General features: G+C 45.4%; 1 protein-coding gene across 1 annotated transcript in view; it reads right to left on the reverse strand.

Annotated features, from left to right (window-relative positions):
• Nucleotides 1-18,846, reverse strand: part of MMP2 (matrix metallopeptidase 2) — a 41,870-nt gene that overhangs the window by 13,083 nt on the left and 9,941 nt on the right. Inside the window, exons 4-9 of the mRNA XM_066636939.1 lie at nt 18,546-18,674; nt 17,735-17,908; nt 7,420-7,593; nt 7,099-7,272; nt 3,238-3,393; nt 2,435-2,564 (exon numbers count right to left, since the gene is read on the reverse strand). Of these exons, the coding sequence (XP_066493036.1) occupies nt 2,435-2,564; nt 3,238-3,393; nt 7,099-7,272; nt 7,420-7,593; nt 17,735-17,908; nt 18,546-18,674 (937 nt within the window). The remainder of the gene's footprint in view (nt 1-2,434; nt 2,565-3,237; nt 3,394-7,098; nt 7,273-7,419; nt 7,594-17,734; nt 17,909-18,545; nt 18,675-18,846) is intronic.

Here is an 18,846-nt window from a genome sequence, read left to right on the forward strand (position 1 = left end):
ATTTCCCATACATCCCCTGGGCAGTGGTGTTGCTACAGGGGTGTAGGCTGCACCAAGTGATGTGCATAGGGGGGTGACACAACCACTGACCAAAATTTTGCTTTTTTTGAATAATACTATCATGCTATATATCATACGATATGTATTTACATGTAGAATGCAATGGAACAAACCACACTGAAATACAGGTTGCGTCTCATTATTCTTGACAGTTCCCAGAACTCACATCAATTTAAAAAACAAAGTCCCTTTGCTCCAGTGATTTAAAAACAGCCTTGCTGACCTTTTGAAATGCACAGAGAGGCAATCAGTCTCTCTCCAGGTGCTTAGGCTTCACTAGGAGGCAGCAATCCATCCCTTCACCAGGAGCCTCAGCAAGAGGGAAAGAGTGGGTGATAATCACTGCCATTTAGCTTCTTTCACATTTTCAGGGGAAGGGAGGGGTTTGCCTTGTGCCTGGAGAGAGAATGCTTGATGGATTGTCAGCAGGCTGCCTTCTCTTGCATTAATGAGGCTATTGTTAAAGGACTGTTTTCCTTTAATTTAAAGGGTACTTCTCATCACATTGAGATAAAAAAAACCTGTGGATAATTAGGTTATACCTGTAATCACTTGCATGACTGTCTCTCTACAACAGTAAAAAGCAGTTTTTTAAACTGTGATTTTAAAGGGGTGCATTTTTCCCCTTCTCCAGGGATCGGCACATTCCCTCTCATTTGCAGTGGCCATTCGTGTTGAGTCAAATCTGGGTATAAAAAGCCAGTGTATAACAAGGTTGGACCTGTACCTCTATTCTATCAATGTTGTCCCCGGGAAACTTGTGGGAAATAAAAATGATGGCCACCAGCCCTTCAGTCAGGAGCATCCCCACTGCAAAAGTGGGATCAGCAAAAGAGGTGAGTCAAAGTAGTGATTTCTACCCCTTTCACCTTCCAACAAGGCTCAGTCTTCTGGACTGGAGTCAGGAGTCTTACTTAGCATCCAAAGGAGCTGAAACAAGAACCAAATGGCTTCGCCTTTCTTCTCTGTTTCTTTTCTGAGCTCCAATTGACAAGTCAGAAAAGGAAATTTTAGTCCTGTAGGGAAATTCAAGAGCTCTCCAGCTGACAGCCGAGGAGTGGAGAGAGTTTTCTGGGCATGCAGCCGGCACCAAAGGTTATTAAGGGGCTTGAAACTTGGAAGTCCCTTTTCTGAGCATGCCTGGGTGGTTTCTTTGGTTTTAGTGCAGGCATCTGAAGTGCTCATGTTTCCATGCAGCACATAACTGGGACCACATCCAAAATTCTTGGACCAAATCCAGCCGTTTTAAAATGTACACAGCTCTCTTATATGCCTGGAACAATACAAGAACCATTGACATTTTCATTGGTGCCAATTTTGCACGTTTCCCTGCATTCAGCAATATTGAACACAATGCTTTTAACATGATGGTTGCTGTTAGAAAACCTAGCTGGTCTGAAAAGGCACATCAAGAAAAGACCTGCAGTGTGGCCAACCTTGGCAGGTTTACTTTGCTTCTCATTGTCAAAGCTCGGCTGCAGAAAGCAGTAGAATATGAGTATGAGCTCTGGGAAACAAGAGCCTAGTTGGTTGTGATGTCCTTCAGCGAGGACAGACTATAGGGACTCCCTATTCAAACTGGGACAAGAAGTTTTGATTGAATTTCCTAGGCAGGAGACAATGGTCTGCCTGAATGCATGCCACCACTTTGGAGCCCATGCATGACTACCTAGGGTTTGCTCCAACATGTGCTCTACTATATAGAGCAGCGGTACAATTTTGGGTTGGTGGACCAAATCCTGATGATTCCCAACACCTTTCTAGGGCACTGAAGCAGATAACCCTGATTTTCTGGGTGGTGCTTCAGCAAAGTGACTATAGTCTTTCAGACCAATACCTAAGGTAGTGCTTCCCAAATTGTGCACTGTGGCACCCAAGGGTGCCATGGCAAACTTACAGGGGTGCCACGGAATTTACCAGGTGACCTCCTCTTCCTGGTTCTCCTAGGTACCACCATCTTGGATCATGCAAGATTTCATGAGAATTGTGGAATCTAAGATGGTAGCATCCACCTTCCCAGCTCTCCTGGGTGCCACCATCTTGGGTTGCATGAGATCTTGTGTGATCAAAGATGGCAGTACCTGGGAGAGCTAGAAAGAAGAGGCCATTGTGAAAAAGGGCAGCATGACCATGGTTATGTTTGGAAACTGCTGTCCTACGGGATTAGCTGCCATTTCTATCTTTCTCATGGATGAGCCTTGGAAAAACGTTTGAGGAGCCTAAGTTTCCCCCAGAACATGGCCAGAGAAAACCTTTGTTGGATAACATTTTTGCATATTTAAGCATATAAACATCCCTGATCTCAACCCCTGAGCTTCTACTTTTATTTCAGCACCTGATAATACTCCTAACCAGACCAATCTCTCTTCCTTACCTGTCTTTGAAGAAGAAGATTTCACCTCTTATTTGCGCTACAGCATCGAACACGAGGTCTTGGTTGCACAGCTCAGGGGTGACCGGACCAAGTGTCGGACTGGGGCCTGGACTGACATCAGTAGAACCTCCTGTAAAGAAAGAAAAGGTTGAGCATGGAATGATGCAGTAATTCGGACATTCCTTTGAACCTGAGAAAGTGCCTTTGGAGAAAATATCTATTTCTAGTGCATTCTACAAGATGATAGTGCAGCCACAAACCAAGCATGCAACATTCTTGAGGCTGACCCAGATTCCTCATCCCAGAAACATCTTTAAAGCTTGACACAATAGCATATTCTTAGGTTAAGGAATTGGAAGCAACTTGTGAGGTCTTCACCTGAGGCTGCGCAGCAGAACTTCAGGACCTCTTGCTGAATTCCAATCCTTTGTGCTGCCTTTCTAACCCACCCTAAAGCCCTCCATCTGCCTGTCCAAATGTACCCACAGACAGTCCACTGATCTCTTGTTTTGTTGGGTTGCCTCTTGACTTGCCTGTCTCTTACTTGAGTTCCAACTCGACTGCTTCTTGGTTCTCTCATATCCCTTCCTGCAGTCACCATCTGTAGACTTTCCACTGTGGTCTACAGTTCTGACCTTATAGAAACTTGCAACACAATTCCTGCAGCTACATCCAGGGAGCCCTGGATAATTATCCCAGGTAATTAACATAAATTATGATGGTGTGGTATTGTGTGACAGTTACATTAAAAACAAACAAACCCTATAAACCATGATGTCAGAATGAATGAATAGAAACTTTACCGTAAAGTTCCTGTATTCCTTGAACATCATCCTGAGAGAGCCGGAAATGCTTGGTGTAAGTATAGATAGGAGCCATGAGTGCTCCAGGATCTTGAGAATGTTCTAGTCCCATAGCATGGCCAAACTCATGAGCAGCAACCAAAAATAGACTATAGCCTGAAAGAAAATGAGTCTGTTTTGAAAATAGCTGAAATACAACATTATCTACCTACCTATCTTTCTACCTTATCTACCTATCTATCTACCTATCGACGCATTTTTGGCATCACCTGGCAGGACAAAGTTCCAAACAACACAGTCCTGGAACATTCTGGAATCCCTAGCATGTATGCACTGCTGAAACAGAGATGCCTGCGTTGGCTCGGTCATGTCGTGAGAATGGATGATGGCTGGATCCCAAAGGATCTCCACTATGGAGAACTCGTGCAAGGAAAGTGCCCTACAGGTAGACCACAGCTGCGATACAAGGACATCTGCAAGAGGGATCTGAAGGCCTTAGGAGTGGACCTCAACAGGTGGGAAACCCTGGCCTCTGAGCGGCCCACTTGGAGGCAGGCTGTGCAGCATGGCCTTTCCCAGTTTGAAGAGACACTTGGCCAACAGACTGAGGCAAAGAGGCAAAGAAGGAAGGCCCATAGCCAGGGAGACAGACCAGGGACAGACTGCACTTGCTCCCAGTGTGGAAGGGATTGTCACTCCCGAATTGGCCTTTTCAGCCACACTAGATGCTGTTCCAGAACCACCTTTTAGAGCGCGATACCATAGTCTTTCGAGACTGAAGGTTGCCAACAACTACCTATCTATTTGATAGGGGTTAAGCTAATGCTCTATACTGTTTCACCTACTGATTAAAGTTATGTTTATAATTTTTTTTTTGTACTATTCATTTAATGTTTTTGTTTGTTAGCCCTTGGAAGCCACTTTGAGCTTTCCTACAAAGTGGAAATGAAGGATATAAATCCATAACAAATAATGAATTTAAAACAATGCATTGGTGAAGCCAGATTTGGATAATGCTTAAAACTTCCATTGCTATTGGCTGGAAGAGATCTGACTTTGAAATATGTTAAGATTAGACTTCCCTAGCAGTGGCATATCTAAGGTATGGCAGGTAGGGCATGTGCTCTGACTGCCATGAGGGGCACCTTCCCAGTTGACTCTCGGCTTCCACTGAACCATTGCAGACCTTCAAGTACAGCACTGTGTCCAGATGTCTGCAGCGATTTGGCAAAAGTAGAAAGTTGGCCAGGAAGCTTCGGGAAAAGGAATGGGGGACGAGGGAGTCAGTCACATTTGAAAGCTGCCATCACCCTCCTCTGAACCCAGAAGTGACATCACAGTTTCACATGATGTCACAACATTGTGTATTGTCATGACAACAGCGTCCCAGGCAGTGTGGTCCCTGGCTGCGCTGCTGTTCACCAGCCACTGTCTCAACTGCTGAGATGTTATGGAACGCTTGCAAACATTCCAGATTCCCAGACGTTGAGAAACAAGGCCAGGGAGAACCTAAGGGTAGTATGCACCACTGTCTCAGACTACTCTGGACTGTGTAAGGCTTCTTTGCCTCTGATCATGGGTGGTGGAAAGGGTGGAGAAAAGGCCTTGCCTGCCTTAAAATGCCATTACCTTAATACTGGAGTGGATATGCTCTTATTGTTTAGTTTAAAGATATTAAACTTTCGAACATTCACTTTGAATGCTTGCCTTGTCCTTGATCCTAATGCCAGCTTCAAATGTGGATGCTTTCCACTTCCAAAGCCTTCCATATTTTAGACAAGGAGGAAGAGGTAAGTTTGGACATAAAATGCATTTCAAGAAGACTCATTTCCACAGGGCAGATGAGTAGGCAACTCTTAGGAAACATACGGACTTGTTCTTCCTATTGTATAACTGACTCATCTCTCTCTCTCTCTCTCTCTCTCTCTCTCTCTCTCTGGTGTGTTTTTTTGCAGACGCTTCTGAGCCCTTTGATGTTCCAAATAATATTTCTGGGAACGAAGGAAGTGGCTAAGTGAAGTGTTTCGATTCACCAAGTACAAATGTAACCACAATCTGGACATTCAGTTTGTCTGGACAGCTCTTCAAATGAAAAAAAAAAATTATCAGAAGAGGAGGGGAAGAGGAAAGGGGCTTTTCAGAGAGAGAGAGAGAGAGAGAGAGAGAGAGAGAGAGAGAGAGAGAGAGAGAGAGAGAGAGAGGTTTTAAAAGAAAAAGTAAGGGTTTTTTTTTTGTTCTTAAGGCTATATTGGGTCTCTAAAAGTAATAAAGGGTGCAATCCTAACCCCTTATGTCAGTGCTTTCCAGTACTGGCATAGCAGTGCCAATGGGCCGTGCTGCATCCTGCAGTTGGGTGTTACTCATGGAGTCCTCCTCAAAGTAAGGGAATGTTTGTTCCCTTACCTCAAAGCTGCATTACCCTTATGTCAGTGCTGGAAAGCACTAACATATAAGGGGTTAGGATTGCGCCCCAAATTGGGCAGAATTAGAGGCTATTCAAACACGAAGGCTGCAATCCTAACCAACTTTCCAGTGCTGACAAAAGGGCAATGCAACTCCGAGGTAAGGGAACGAACATTGCCTTACTTTGAGGTGGCCTCCGTGACTACCCTCCAACTGCAGGATGCAGCACATGCCCCACTGACACAGCTATGCCAGTGCTGGAAAGTTGGTTAGGATTGCACCCTAAAGCAGGTTTCAGCATTCCAAGCAGGGGCATCAGGAACACAGGTTCCCCCCTCCCCTCCCTCCCCTCGTAGGACGAAGGGATTGATTGTGATTGAAAAATTCCATCCCTAGTTTGGCAGGAAATTGTAATTTGTCATCAAGACCTAGCAAACTGTGGCTTGAACAAACCACCATTTCCTTGAAAACTAGGAGCAAACTGTGGCCTGAAAAATGAACTCTTGCAATGTTCACATGAAATTGTTGTTTATAATGTACACCTGTCGTATGTGGGGCTACCTTGAAAGGCTGCTTGGAAAAAGCCATTTGCTCAAAATACAGGCACTGAGCTGAGCTGCCAACTGGGATTGGCTGCTGAGACTCCCTCACCAGAGTTAAAACAGCTCCACTATCACCTTGTTGATTTCCAATTGAAAGACCCCTACATGGCTTGAGATGTATATCCCTGTGGGATCACCTTCTCCCCCATCAACATGCTCGCTTGACCATCAAAGATGCCATTCTTGACTCCACTCCTATGCCTCTGTCCTCAGAACTGAGAGAGGTGGCAATCAAGGAGAGGGTCTTTGGGGCTGATGTCCTGTATATTGAACGTTCTCTCCAGGTAGCTTTGCTTGATGCCTACTCTTGATGCTATTTTGGTGATGTTATTTTGATAAAGAACTGTTTTATTTTCCCAAGTCTACTGCTTTCATTCTTTAATTATGATTTATCTGGGGCTGATTCCAAATATTGTCTGGCCAGCTTCAGGTGTTAAAAGATGTCCATGCTCTGGTGGACATGCATCCTGGTTCTCTCCTCACTTGCCTCGTGTAAACATCATTGATTGCATGGAGGAGGGGTGCCAAGGAGAAGTGAGGGGAGGAACTACAATGTGTGCACATCACGAGTGCATGCATCATTTAATGAGCTGGCTGGTAGGGTGATTAAAGTATAGCTATTATTGTGTTATGATGTTGTTTTTCTAAACCTCTCTAGGCACTCATTTGAAGGTGTGATATATAAATTTGTTAAATCAATAAACCAATAGACAGGGTTGGACCTAAAACTTAACGCAAGGTAGAAACAAATTAACAGTATTTTTGGAAGGTAGCAAGAAGACAGACAGTAATGGGGAAGTTCTCCCAATGCACCACCAACATCCCTAGAGAAGACCAGAGAAAGTGCGCTTATGACCTTGGTCAGGACAAAATCCCCACTTGCGGTCTTCATCGTAGTTGCTGGTGGTCGAACACCACATCTTTCCATCTTGACGTCCAGAACTGGTACAGGATTCATAAGTAGTCCCAAGGAAGGTGAAAGGGAAGACACAAGGTTCTCCTTCGGAATTTCCACCAACAGTTGACATGGCTGCAAAGGAGGATATGGAAGAGTAGTAAGCATGGAGGAGTGAATTTCCTCTAATCGTTTCATTATTGTTCTGCTACTCTTTGCAAATGCCACTTCTTCCACTGCTCCTTATAGATGCTATTGTATACAATAGCTTTTTTCTTTTACCTGTTTCTGGACAAAATCCAAATTTCTTATCTCGATCGTAATCTTCGGTGGTTCCACACCATCTGTACCCATCCTGTCTTCCTTCTGTTGTGCAGCTATCATAGGAGGTGCCTTGAAACATGAAGGGGAACTTGCAGGGTTGCCCATCTGAATTTCCACCCATGGTGAAAAGTGCTGCGGAAGAAGGAGCCATAAAATATTACAGTGTAAATATAATTTGAGTCTAACTATTGACAATGTTACCAGTTCTCCATTTCCAAAAGCAGATAAAATAAAAGAGTGTTTTTACATGTCTTTGAAGGACCAGCAGGGAAGAGGCTGTGAGACCCTATTTTGAAAGTGAATTCTACCACACAGGGACTAGCACAGCAAAGGCTCTGCTGCTGGTAGATGCTAATCTAGCCAGATTGCAATGGGGAAGTTCTCCCAATGAACAAACATCCCCAGAGAAGATCGGAGTAAGTATGCTTATGACTGTGGTCTGGACAAAATCCCTAGCTGCAGCCTTCATCAAAGCTGCTTATGGCTGAGAATCACATCTTACTTACTCCCAGGTAAATGTGCATAGGATGTGACCTAATGTAATATGAGCAGCATACTGACTTTTCAGGCAGCCTATGGAAAGAACAATGGTCTAGGCATGAACATATACCGCTAGGCAAATTTCTCAGTATACCTCCTGCTCAGCCTGATATAACCTCTTGGCTAAGATCCTCTGAAAAAAGTTTCAAGGTCAGCAAATGAATGCGTCTGCTAATGACATCACTGCTCCTGCTATAGAAGTTCTGGAGTTCTGCTCCTGCTCAGCTACATCCCTGCATAGGATACTGCTTCAAATATTTATTCCTAAGAATTCATTAGAAATGTTCAGTGTATGTATAGTTTATATACTTGGGGGGGAAATCCCAAAACACATCTAAATTGCAAATTGTCTTCAGTTTCTAGACCAGGTCAAGCAGTGTTCAGGCATTTAAGGAGTCTATAGGCTCAAACATGCACATAATTTTCTGGTGCAAAATAGCAGCCACTCTCCCAGTTTTGTCTTCCCATCTTGAGGCCTTCTGGGCTTGTCTCTTAAGGAGGCAATGCACAACACAAACATTTAGAGCATGAGTTCCCAAACTGCTACTGTCATGGTGCCCTGAGGTCATGGAACCCTGCCATTCTCAGGAGTCACCATCTTGAATTGAATTGTGTGAGATCTTGCAAGATCTCACATGGTTCAAGATGGCAGCTTCTAGGAGACCTGGTAAGAAGAGGCCACCAGAGACATCCCGCGATGTTCCTGTGAGTTTGCCACATCATACAGTTTGGGAATGACTGATCAAGAGCAAAGAGTTTCTGGTAGAGCAAGCAGTACAGAGGCATGTACTGGAGTTCTTTCTCAATGAAGGCTTCCTGTTGGAGAGCAAATGGAAAGTGGGTCATTCCGATGAGTCACTTGCTACTTAAGCTGCTTCCAGCTGTAGACCTGGCAGTGTCCACATTTCAAGAGCATATTTTATTAGCTAAAAGTTGAGAGAGAGAGAGAGAGAGAGAGAGAGAGAGAGAGAGAGAACTCTCCCCTCCCCAAACAGATGGAAACTTTGTACAATGTTGCTTCATGTTGGAATAATGATGGTTTCACTGTCAAAATAAGGCTATTTGGTTTTGTCCACAGGTTACATCATAGAGAAAGCTTAACGATCCTCCATTTTTTTAAACCATTTCCATTTGTATCCCTTGCCCATTTTGTAGCAGAGAAGCAATGTGGAGAAATAAAGATTAAGAAAGCATTTTGTTCTGTTAGGATGGAGGATGGAACAAACTCATTCATCAGCTTACAGAGATGGTGACTTTGGGTAGCAGATTGGCAGGGGGGTTATCCTGCTTGCCCACCCACCTCTACCATACCTCCTTTCCCATCCTGAGTTAGACAAGCAGGAGGAGAATGGAGCCTCCTTTAGAGGAGAGAGTAGAGTGGTGGGTTATGCATCTCAGTATGGAAGAAATTGGTGGGCAAGAGTAGTGGTTTCCAAATTGTGGGTTACAAGCTGACTTTTGGTGGGTCACAACTGGCCTCAAAATGGCCTGCAGAAGTCTCAGAAAGCCACTTGCAGCTTTTTTTTAAGCAAATCGGAAGTGACTTTCCAAAGACTGGAAGTGGCTTTCCAAGGTTTCTTCATGCCATTCGGAAGTCCGCAGAGGTCAGCAGAGTGGGTCGCCAGCCCAGCATGACCCAGAAGAGGCCTACCCACTGTTGCGGTGAGTAATTCAGCTTCCAGAATGGCTCCAATTTGGAACCAAACAATAGCAAGTGTGGGTGGGAGGGTCCCAGTCGTGACCCACCACACTTGGGCTCGCAACCAACCACAGTTTGGGAAACCCTGGGCTAAAGCCTTAGAGGCACAAATACTCTCCTCTCCTCCACACTTCCGCTCAATTCTCCTTTTCTTTTTTAATCCGGTGTGTGGAAGGATGGAGAGAAGTAGCAGAGGTACATCTGGTATGCCACCAGGTCAGAGTTATGCTGCCTCAGGCAGGGATGGGCAAGTCCCGCGCAGCAACAAGGAGACAAGAACAGCTGCAAAGAACGAGACAGTAGACTTTGTTTTGCAAGCATTTTGAGATAAGCTCTTTCTCAAGGGATGTGGTCTTTACCATTAGGAAATGAACAAATAGAGTCAATAAATCACCACCTGTCCTGAATGACACAGCTGCTGTTATTTTCCTGCATGTACCATTTTTGTCTTCTGCAGATACATATTGTACTTTCCAATACTTTCCAGATGAAAACAAGGACATGCTGGTAATATCCCTCTTCTTCTGTCCGTGATTGCTGCCCAATTCCCCATCCCCACAGATTATTGGGGCGCAGCTTCCCCACTGGGCTGAATGATGACCACAGAGAGCCCTGACCTGCCTTTGGGCCATGGTGGGTGAAAAAAATTAGTTCATCTCCCTTCCTGTGAGCTGCATTCTCAATCCAGATCAGTTTCCCTGAAGCTTGCACTACAAATTAACTAACAGACAGCCCAGTCCTAACAGGATTGCCTGTGCCATTATGCAGTGGCACTGAAAGAGCTGCCACTGTATCCTGTGTGGGCAGAGAGGCAGTTGGAGGTTTCCGTGAGTTAAGGGAACATTTGTTCCCTTACCTTGTATCGAGCCCCAGTCTGCCCAATGGGGCTACTTGGATCTGGACCAGCTCAATCACTGGTACAGAACTGAGTAGCCCCATGTAGGGCTTTCAGTCCCAAGATGGGGATTAGGATCCAGTGGCAGCCTCTGCCGCCATCCCCACCTCATTCCTGGGCCTGAACCACCCTGCCTCCCCCTGCGGGGTTTCACACCCGTGACACTAAGTGGCAGACTCACCATTTGCAGCTCCCGGTACATCTCTGACCAACGTGGAGGTCCAGTACCTGCCCTCACTGGCCTTCATGCTGGCATTTCAACCTTCTGGCTGCCATGAAGTGCTTTACATCACTTTCAAAATGCCCATTTCTTTGGCAGTGCATTGAAGACTGGTGCTGCTAAAGAGCAAGATTGGGCCATAAAGTTGAAATCCTATGCACCATTATCTGGGAGTAGGTTCTATTTATCTCAGTGGGAGTTACTTCTAAGTAAACAGGCATAGGATGGCACTGTAAGAAGAATGGTTGGCAACCTTCAGTCTCGAAAGACTATGGTATAAGCCTACAGCACCCGATGGACTGTCTTGATGTATATTAATAACATGCAGTTCCAATGTAAGCTAGTGGCCATCAACATGCCTTGCGGCACTGGTTTCCATAGATCCGTTCCACAGTGTGTGGAGGAATTAATCACTGGTGACCATTCATAATCTACTTCCTGTCAATCTCATAGCCTGACCTTGAGCTCTAGTATTAGGAGAGTTAGAGACAAATTTCCCCACATCATACCTCTAGTTGTGCAAAACTCTAGAATGCACAAATTGTGTTGGCTACCTTTTTACATACTAAAAAGTTCTCGAAATGCTGATCTGTGCCATCGAGGAAAAAGAGAAAGGAAGAAGGGAAAATGGTGTGTCTGTGTTCACAGTGCTCTGATTTACAACATTCACTCAGCAGATTCCATGATGCAATTCCCTACTCCTGCGGCATCTGTATCTATTACTCGGTTTTGGAGAAAATGGTGTTTTGCAATAATAAAGTGAACAATGCCACAATTTGTCTAACAAGAACCATCTGTGTGCATCGCTATTCAATGCTTCTGGCAAACAACTGCATCGTAGACAAAAGTCTGTAGCCCTTGATTCATTTGCGAAATCCCAACTCCAAAAGATTTTCAGGTTTTAAAATGGGGGGGAGGGGGGTTTAAAATAGTGTCTTGATGTCTGAGCAGACTGTTTGCAGTTTTATAATCTGAAGACCTCATTTAAAAAGTATGCACATTTAAGTCATCCTAAGCACATTTGGGTTAGAGGGACACATATTTTCAAAGCAAGACAAAATAGCTCCCCACTTCCTGTAAACCTGACTACTCACAAATAAACCCCACTGAGTTTAATTTAACTTACTCCCAGGTAAAAGTTCACATGAATGGGATCCCTGGGTCTAATTCTAACCAACTTTCCAGCACTGATACAGCCATGCCAATGGGGCATGTGCTGCAACCTTTGGTGGTGGGGCAGTCATGGAGGCTCCTCAGAGCAGGGGAATGTTGTTCCCTGACCTTGTGGCTGCATTACAGTTTCAAAGGCCCTGGAAATTTGGATAGGATTGGGCCCTCAGCTAGTTTATCAAGTGCTATGTCTGTGAGTTTTACCTGAAGAATGAAAGGGGAGTGGTGACTTTTTACCCCTTACAAGAAACTGAGTGTTCACCCCTCCCTATTCTATCTTCACAACAACCCTCTGAAAGAGGTTAGGCCAAGAGTGTCAAACTCATTCCAAACAGCGGGCCAAATAGTATTCATAATGCCTGCTGAGGGCCAGATGTGACTTCATTAAGCAGGAAGTGATGTCATTAAGCAGGAGTGACATCACTAAGCAAGTCAGGACCAGAAATAAGCCCCTTTTTCCTCACTTAGAAACTCATCAGCTGTAAATGACAGAAGAGAAAATACAGATAGTGTCTCATGCCTTCTGTTCCAGAACCTTCAGTGGATTAAAAAAAATCAGTGGATACCAAAACGGTGGAAAAAATAGCTTTAAAGACCAACTTTCAAGTTTCTTGCTCCTCTGTTGTTGCCCCAGAATTCATTGGTATAGACCCTATACCCCATTCAGCCACTAGATGGGGTGAATAATGGAATCTAATGGAATAAAATTATAATGATTTAACAGTATGAAGGTAGAAAATTGGATTTTAGTGTTTTTTTTTTCCTTGTTACAAGGCATTTAAAGGTGGACCTCGTATCAGTGGTGAGTCAAATCAGTGGATACTGAGGTCCCACCTGTATATAAATCTTGATCATATTTTCAAGATATGGAAGAGCCCAATTATTTTGTGGACTGCCCTTTCAGCAGTGATGCCTCAGCACAGTTCAGCAGCTGAGAACTGGTGGTGGTAGTGCTGGGAGAGCCTGAGGGGCAGATAAAGATTTTCTGTGGGCCACACTGCTGGGTGCAGCTAAGACCAGGATGGCCAACCTTTCAACTTTAGGGCTCCTGAAGGTCCTGGAGGGAATTTCTCACAAATGAAAAGCTGCACCTGTTTAAATTCCCTCTTCTACTCAATTATTAAAGATCCAGGAGCCTTAAAATGTAAAGGTTGGTCACCCCGGGCTAAAGATAGTGACTGCCATTCAGTGAGGTCAGTGGTTGAGCAGGAATTGGAATCTGGATCTACCTTTATATTAGTCTGACAAGATGTAGAGAGAGAGACTCCCAACCTTAAGAGAAAGCAGCTGATGACAGTCAACTGAGAGGAGGAAGGGGGAGGCAGGACTAGCCTTTAAAGCTGAGTCTTAGGTGGGAGGAAAAGTTGAAACATGAGCAGAAGGGACTAAGGAGCAGTGGTGTTCCCAGAGAGGGGGCTCAGCACTAAGTTTTGCAGGGTGCCTCAATGCACCATGTAAGCTGCCTCTCCCCCCTTGCCATTGGAGCCATTCTGGGCAATGCAGAGGATGCCTCCTAAGGAGATACTACTGCTAAGGAAAAACTGCAGGAAGGAGGATTGGCTGAGGTGCAGAGCCAGACTACTGGGATACAGAAATCTTCTTGGGAAAGGGGTTTCATACCTGTGTGGTGTTCTGTAGAAAGGTTTTGAGGAAGGAGAGATTTTGTTTGCTTCCGTTTAGCTTTAGGAAAAGCAGTTAAAGGTCAGTCCAGGGAACTGAAACTACTATACTGTTCAGAAAACTGAAGCATAGGTTTGGGGAAAATGGTGAAGTCAAAAAACTACTCTGGAGAAATCAAACTTAAACACATGTTGGGCTGAACCAGAGAGAATAAGGGCTACTTGGAGAGCCAGCACATTCAGTCAAATAAGAAATGTGAATAAGAAAAGTTGTATCAACATGTCCAGTGACATAGCTGAGAAGGGCAGGGAATACATTGACCCATGTACTAAATCTTGAGAGAGTGCATCCTGCTCTCTCCTCCCCAACAGTGGATCCTGCGCCAGACGGGCACTTCTGGTTTTGGGAAGTGCAAAAATCCAAATTATGTTCATGAAAACTGAAAGTGCCTTTCTAAGGCCCCCAGGATGTCTTTGGAGGCCTTCTGTGTTTCTGGGACACCCCCAACGGTGCTCTGGGCATCTGGCCCCCAAGGGGTGCTAACTCCCTGGGGGACGGTTAAAAATTTTGTGCTCCAAGTGCCTGCTCCCTTAGCTATGCCAGCAGGAAGCCAGATTACCAGGTAGTAGGAATCTTCTTCCCATGCTCAGGACTTAACAGGGACAGAAGGACCAGGTGAAAAGCAGCATTTCTTATTTTGCTTCCTTCATCTGTCTTTAAAAAAAAAAGGTTCCTGTGTGTGGCATTCTGGCTTGAGAACTGCAGATGACGCCACTTTTGCCATTTCCTATCTGCAGATGAATTTTTCCTTAAGAATTCCTTCCAATTGGGGAGGCAAAATTGCCTGTAAATCCTGGCTTGGAATTCACTGCTTTGCAAAGGGAGCAGCTAGGACCTCTGCCTGCCAGGTTCTGCTAGCAGAACTTTTTCCACTCTTCTGGATTCTAACATGTGGTTTCTAAAATATACGTACATACATGGTGTCACTTTTTCTCTGTCAAAACTGGGCAGCTGAGAGTGCTCCATATATAAAAAAAACAGACCCCAAGTTATTTGCTGTACCAAACATAATTCTTTGCTTCCGAGAACTTAGAGGCTCCACTTACAATGATATGCTATACAGAGCAAACATAATTGGGATTCAACAACCTCCTCCCCTGTATAGTACTTCATCTTACTGAGTAGACCAGGGGTTGGCAACCTTAAACACTCAAAGAGCCATTTGGACCCATTTTCCGGAGGGGAAAAAACCTCAGGAGCCACAAAACCCTTTTGACATCTAAAATGAAGATAATACTGCATATAGTTTTTTTTTTTTAACCTTTATGCTCTTATAGGTCCCATTTTTATAATGTAGCCCCCTCTTGTAGCTTTTAGTTAGTTTTGTCATACATTCTTGTCCTGTGTTTTCAGACGCCTGGTCCTCTATGGTGTTTTGCCTGATTCCAAGGCCTTTCTCTGCCTAGAGAATTAGGCCCACTTTAAGCAAATTAGCTCCCTTTCTTTCCCCCAACAAATGACCCTGGTTCTGCCCTGCAGTTCTGCTGGACCCCACCTCCAGGGTAGCTGGCCTGTTCAACCTGCAGAGGTCCTCTCTCCTGCCAGCAGCCTCCCACCACTACAGCAGACCCTGGGTCATCAACAGCCACACACCAAACTCCAGTGTCTCAGGCAGTCCATTAGTCACAAAGTCAGTCAGAGTATCCAGGGCAAAGTCCAAAGTCAATAAGCCAAGTCACAGTCCAAGGTCAGGTTCCAAAGTAAGTCAGTCAAATCAGTCAGAGTATCCAAGTCAAAGTCAATAAACCAAGTCAGTCTCCTCTCCTACCTCCAACCTGCACTCCTTCTACAACCCACACCCCCTTCCTTAGGTGCCTGTTATATCCCTGAGGGCCCTATTGCCTTCAAGTGGCTGCAGCTGTGCAGCACACTCTGCTGGATGCCCAGGCCTTACCCTTAAAGGTAAGGGTAACCCTCTCCACACTATCCTGGGAGTAAGCCCCATTGGCTACAATGGGACTTCTGAGCAGACAAGTTGGTTGGAGCTCTCAGGTTGCAGTCCTCTCCACATTTTCCTGGGAGGAAGCCTCACTGACTACTTGTGAGTAGACCTGCATAGGAGGGGGCTGAGGATGCAGCCCTCCACACCTTCCTGGGAGGAAGCCCCACTGACTACAGTGGGGCTTATTTGTGAGTAGACCTGCACAGGAGGAGGCTGAGGCTACAGCCCTCCACACCTTCCTGGGAGTAGTTCAGGGACTACATCAGGGCTTACTCTCAAACAGACTGCAAGGGCTCCCACTCACCCGTCCTTGCGCTTGGCCTTGAGCAGGCTCCAAGGCTGCCATCCAGGCACCCTTTCCTGGGAGTAAGCTTCATCTGCTGTAATGGGGCTTACTACTGAGTAGACACACAGGATGTCTCCTCTGCTGTGGAGGAAAAGCCTCTCCTTGCACTGAGTGGGGACTTGCTCAGGGAAAGGCGGGCTGCAAGGGCTCACAATGGCTGAGGAGCAGGGCATCCTGCTGGAGAGTTGGGGAAGGGAAAAACAGGGAGCTTAAGCCTGCAGAGCAGGCAAAATTGAAAAGGGAAACCAATGCGGGGCAGGTGGGGCTGAAGGGAGAGGAGGGCAGTGAGCTCAGGGGACGGAGGGAAGCAGCCTGCCCTCCCAACACAGGTGCCACTTTCACCCAGAGGAGCCGCAGCAGACAGCTGAAAGAGCCACATGCGGCTCTAGAGCCGCAGGTTGCCGACCCCTGGAGTAGACCAACCAACATTTCATGGGGGGTAGTAGGCAACCTTCAGTCTCGAAAGACTATGGTATTGCGCTCTGAATGGTGGTTCTAGAACAGCGTCTAGTGTGGCTGAAAAGGCCGATTCGGGAGTGACAATCCCTTCCACACCGGGAGCAAGTGCAGTCTGTCCCTGGTCTGTCTCCCTGGCTATGGGCCTTCCTTCTTTGCCTCTTTGCCTCAGACTGTTGGCAAAGTGTCTCTTCAAACTGGGAAAGGCCATGCTGCACAGCCTGCCTCCAAGCGGGCCGCTCAGAGGCCAGGGTTTCCTACTTGTTGAGGTCCACTCCTAAGGCCTTCAGATCCCTCTTGCAGATGTCCTTGTTGCCATTTTGCCTAAATGAGTCTGCTTCCCCAGCTTTTTTGCCTGTTTTCTCAAGTTTAATCATGTGCCCTTGAGACTGCACCTGGGGGTCTGCTCTTTCAGTGCATCAGAGAAGATAAACAGGACATGGTGGAAAGCTGTAGTTCACATCTGCTATTCCCTCCACCTTTCTCTCCATCACACCTAAGCTACCAATTGCTCTGGCCAGGCTGTTGTGCACGCTTATAAGAATGAATACTTAGCTGTAGCAACTAACAACCCATAGTTGTCTAGCATTCAGTATGGCATCCATGAGTATCTTGTTGAGAAATGAAGTGAGTTTTGTGTGCCTTTTAAGTCTGGACTTTGTGCTCTTGTTCTAAAGAAATTTGGATTTAATGTGCAAGTTAGATTTGTGGTCTGATCACCCGCAAATTGGAGATTTGAGTTTGGAGGTGGTTAAGAAGAAGGTTTGAACCTTGTTTGCACAGCAGCTCATTGGAAATTGGACACAAGGTTCATGCCAATTGCCTAGGGTTGGCCAACTAGGGTCTTTTAATTGGCCCACAAGATCCTTAAGGAAAAGGATCAAATTGTCAGTCGGTGAATTCCCCATTAAGGCTTCCCATAGAGTCACACTTACATTCTAACATTTTCTGGTAGGAAAAACCCAACTGCACGAGAGAAAGGCAGACTTCTCTCCCACCTGTGCTCCCCTGCAAATGGTAGTTCAGAGGCAAATTGCTGCTGAAATCACCATTGTGGCCAGTAGCTACTGATAGACCTGCTCGCTGTGAATTTGTCCAATCCTCCTTAAAATTAATTTCCAGCACCACACCAAGGGATGTGTCTGCAGAAATTCTTGGTGCAAGAGATCCAGACAATTGATGGCATTCAACACAACAAAAAAAGTCATATGACCCAACAAGTAATCTAGCATGGACACTGGGAAACTTTTAGGGTCATACCTGCCATGCAGAAGAACCACAACAAAATCTAGATGGAAACAACATTTTCAAAACATTGGACTTACATTCGTGGGGGCAGAACCCATATTTCCCATCAGTATCAAAGTTGTATGTCGTTGAACACCAGAGGAAGCCATCGCTGCGCCCTGCATCGGTACAGCTGTTGTATTCTTTATCATTGAAGAGGAATGGGAATTTGCAGAATTCTCCATCAGCATTGCCATATTTTACCCGAACAACTTGGTGGGAAAGGAAAAAATCCATCAGCAACAGCCAAAATACATGTGTTGGGCTTTCCCCCCTGAATTTCTAGACCAGAGTGTAAAATGTTAACATTAAAACTTAACTAACACCTTCACTAAGCCTAACCATTTTTTTAGGAAGAAATTCATTTGGAAATATTAAGGTGTCGAAGCAGGAGATGGGACTGTAGCTCAGTAGAAAAGAACACGCTTTCCATGGTGTCAGGTTCAGTTTCTGGTATCTCCAGATAGGTTGGAATAGGCTTTGCCTGGAATCTTGGAGAGATACAAACAGCCAGTACTGTATATCCACAACTGAACTAGGTGGACAAATCCACCAGTGGTAGAGATCAGAAGGTCTCTTTGCTCTTCCTTTTGTCATGGGGATTCTTGCCATGGATGAAACAAGAGAGTTGTAATTCCTCTCCGCTGCATAAGGCCACATGGCTAATTTAGGCTAAATATTCTAACACAGAAGGGTAAATTCTGCAAATGTTTCTCTCTCTCAGCAGACAAAACTGGGACTATTAGGGTGTCAGTCCAAGAATCAGTCCTAGTTTCCAGGGTCCAACCTCCCAACCTCTGGCAACAGTGTGTCCCTCATAGATCTTAAAGCCATCACCAGTTGATGTACCTTGTCCTTCGCCCAAAGTCCAGAGCTCATCATCGTCAAAATGGGAGTCGCCTCCAACTCCAGGGCCAGGTGCAAATGCGTGAGCCAAGAGACCATCTTTGCCATCAAAAGGATACCCATCACCATGCTCTGTGGAAAGAAGAACACAGCAATGTAGCATCAAGCAGAGAAAACTGCAGGGTGAAGAAAAGAATAGACATTTTCCTGTGTGTGTCTCTCCTCCTCAGCCTGTTTTCTTTTCTTGCTTTATCTCCCTGTTGTTTGTCCACAGTGTCTGATATTCAGGCTGTCCCTGAAGGAG

Source organism: Tiliqua scincoides, chromosome 9 (assembly GCF_035046505.1).
Source record: "Tiliqua scincoides isolate rTilSci1 chromosome 9, rTilSci1.hap2, whole genome shotgun sequence".
Taxonomy (NCBI): domain Eukaryota; kingdom Metazoa; phylum Chordata; class Lepidosauria; order Squamata; family Scincidae; genus Tiliqua; species Tiliqua scincoides.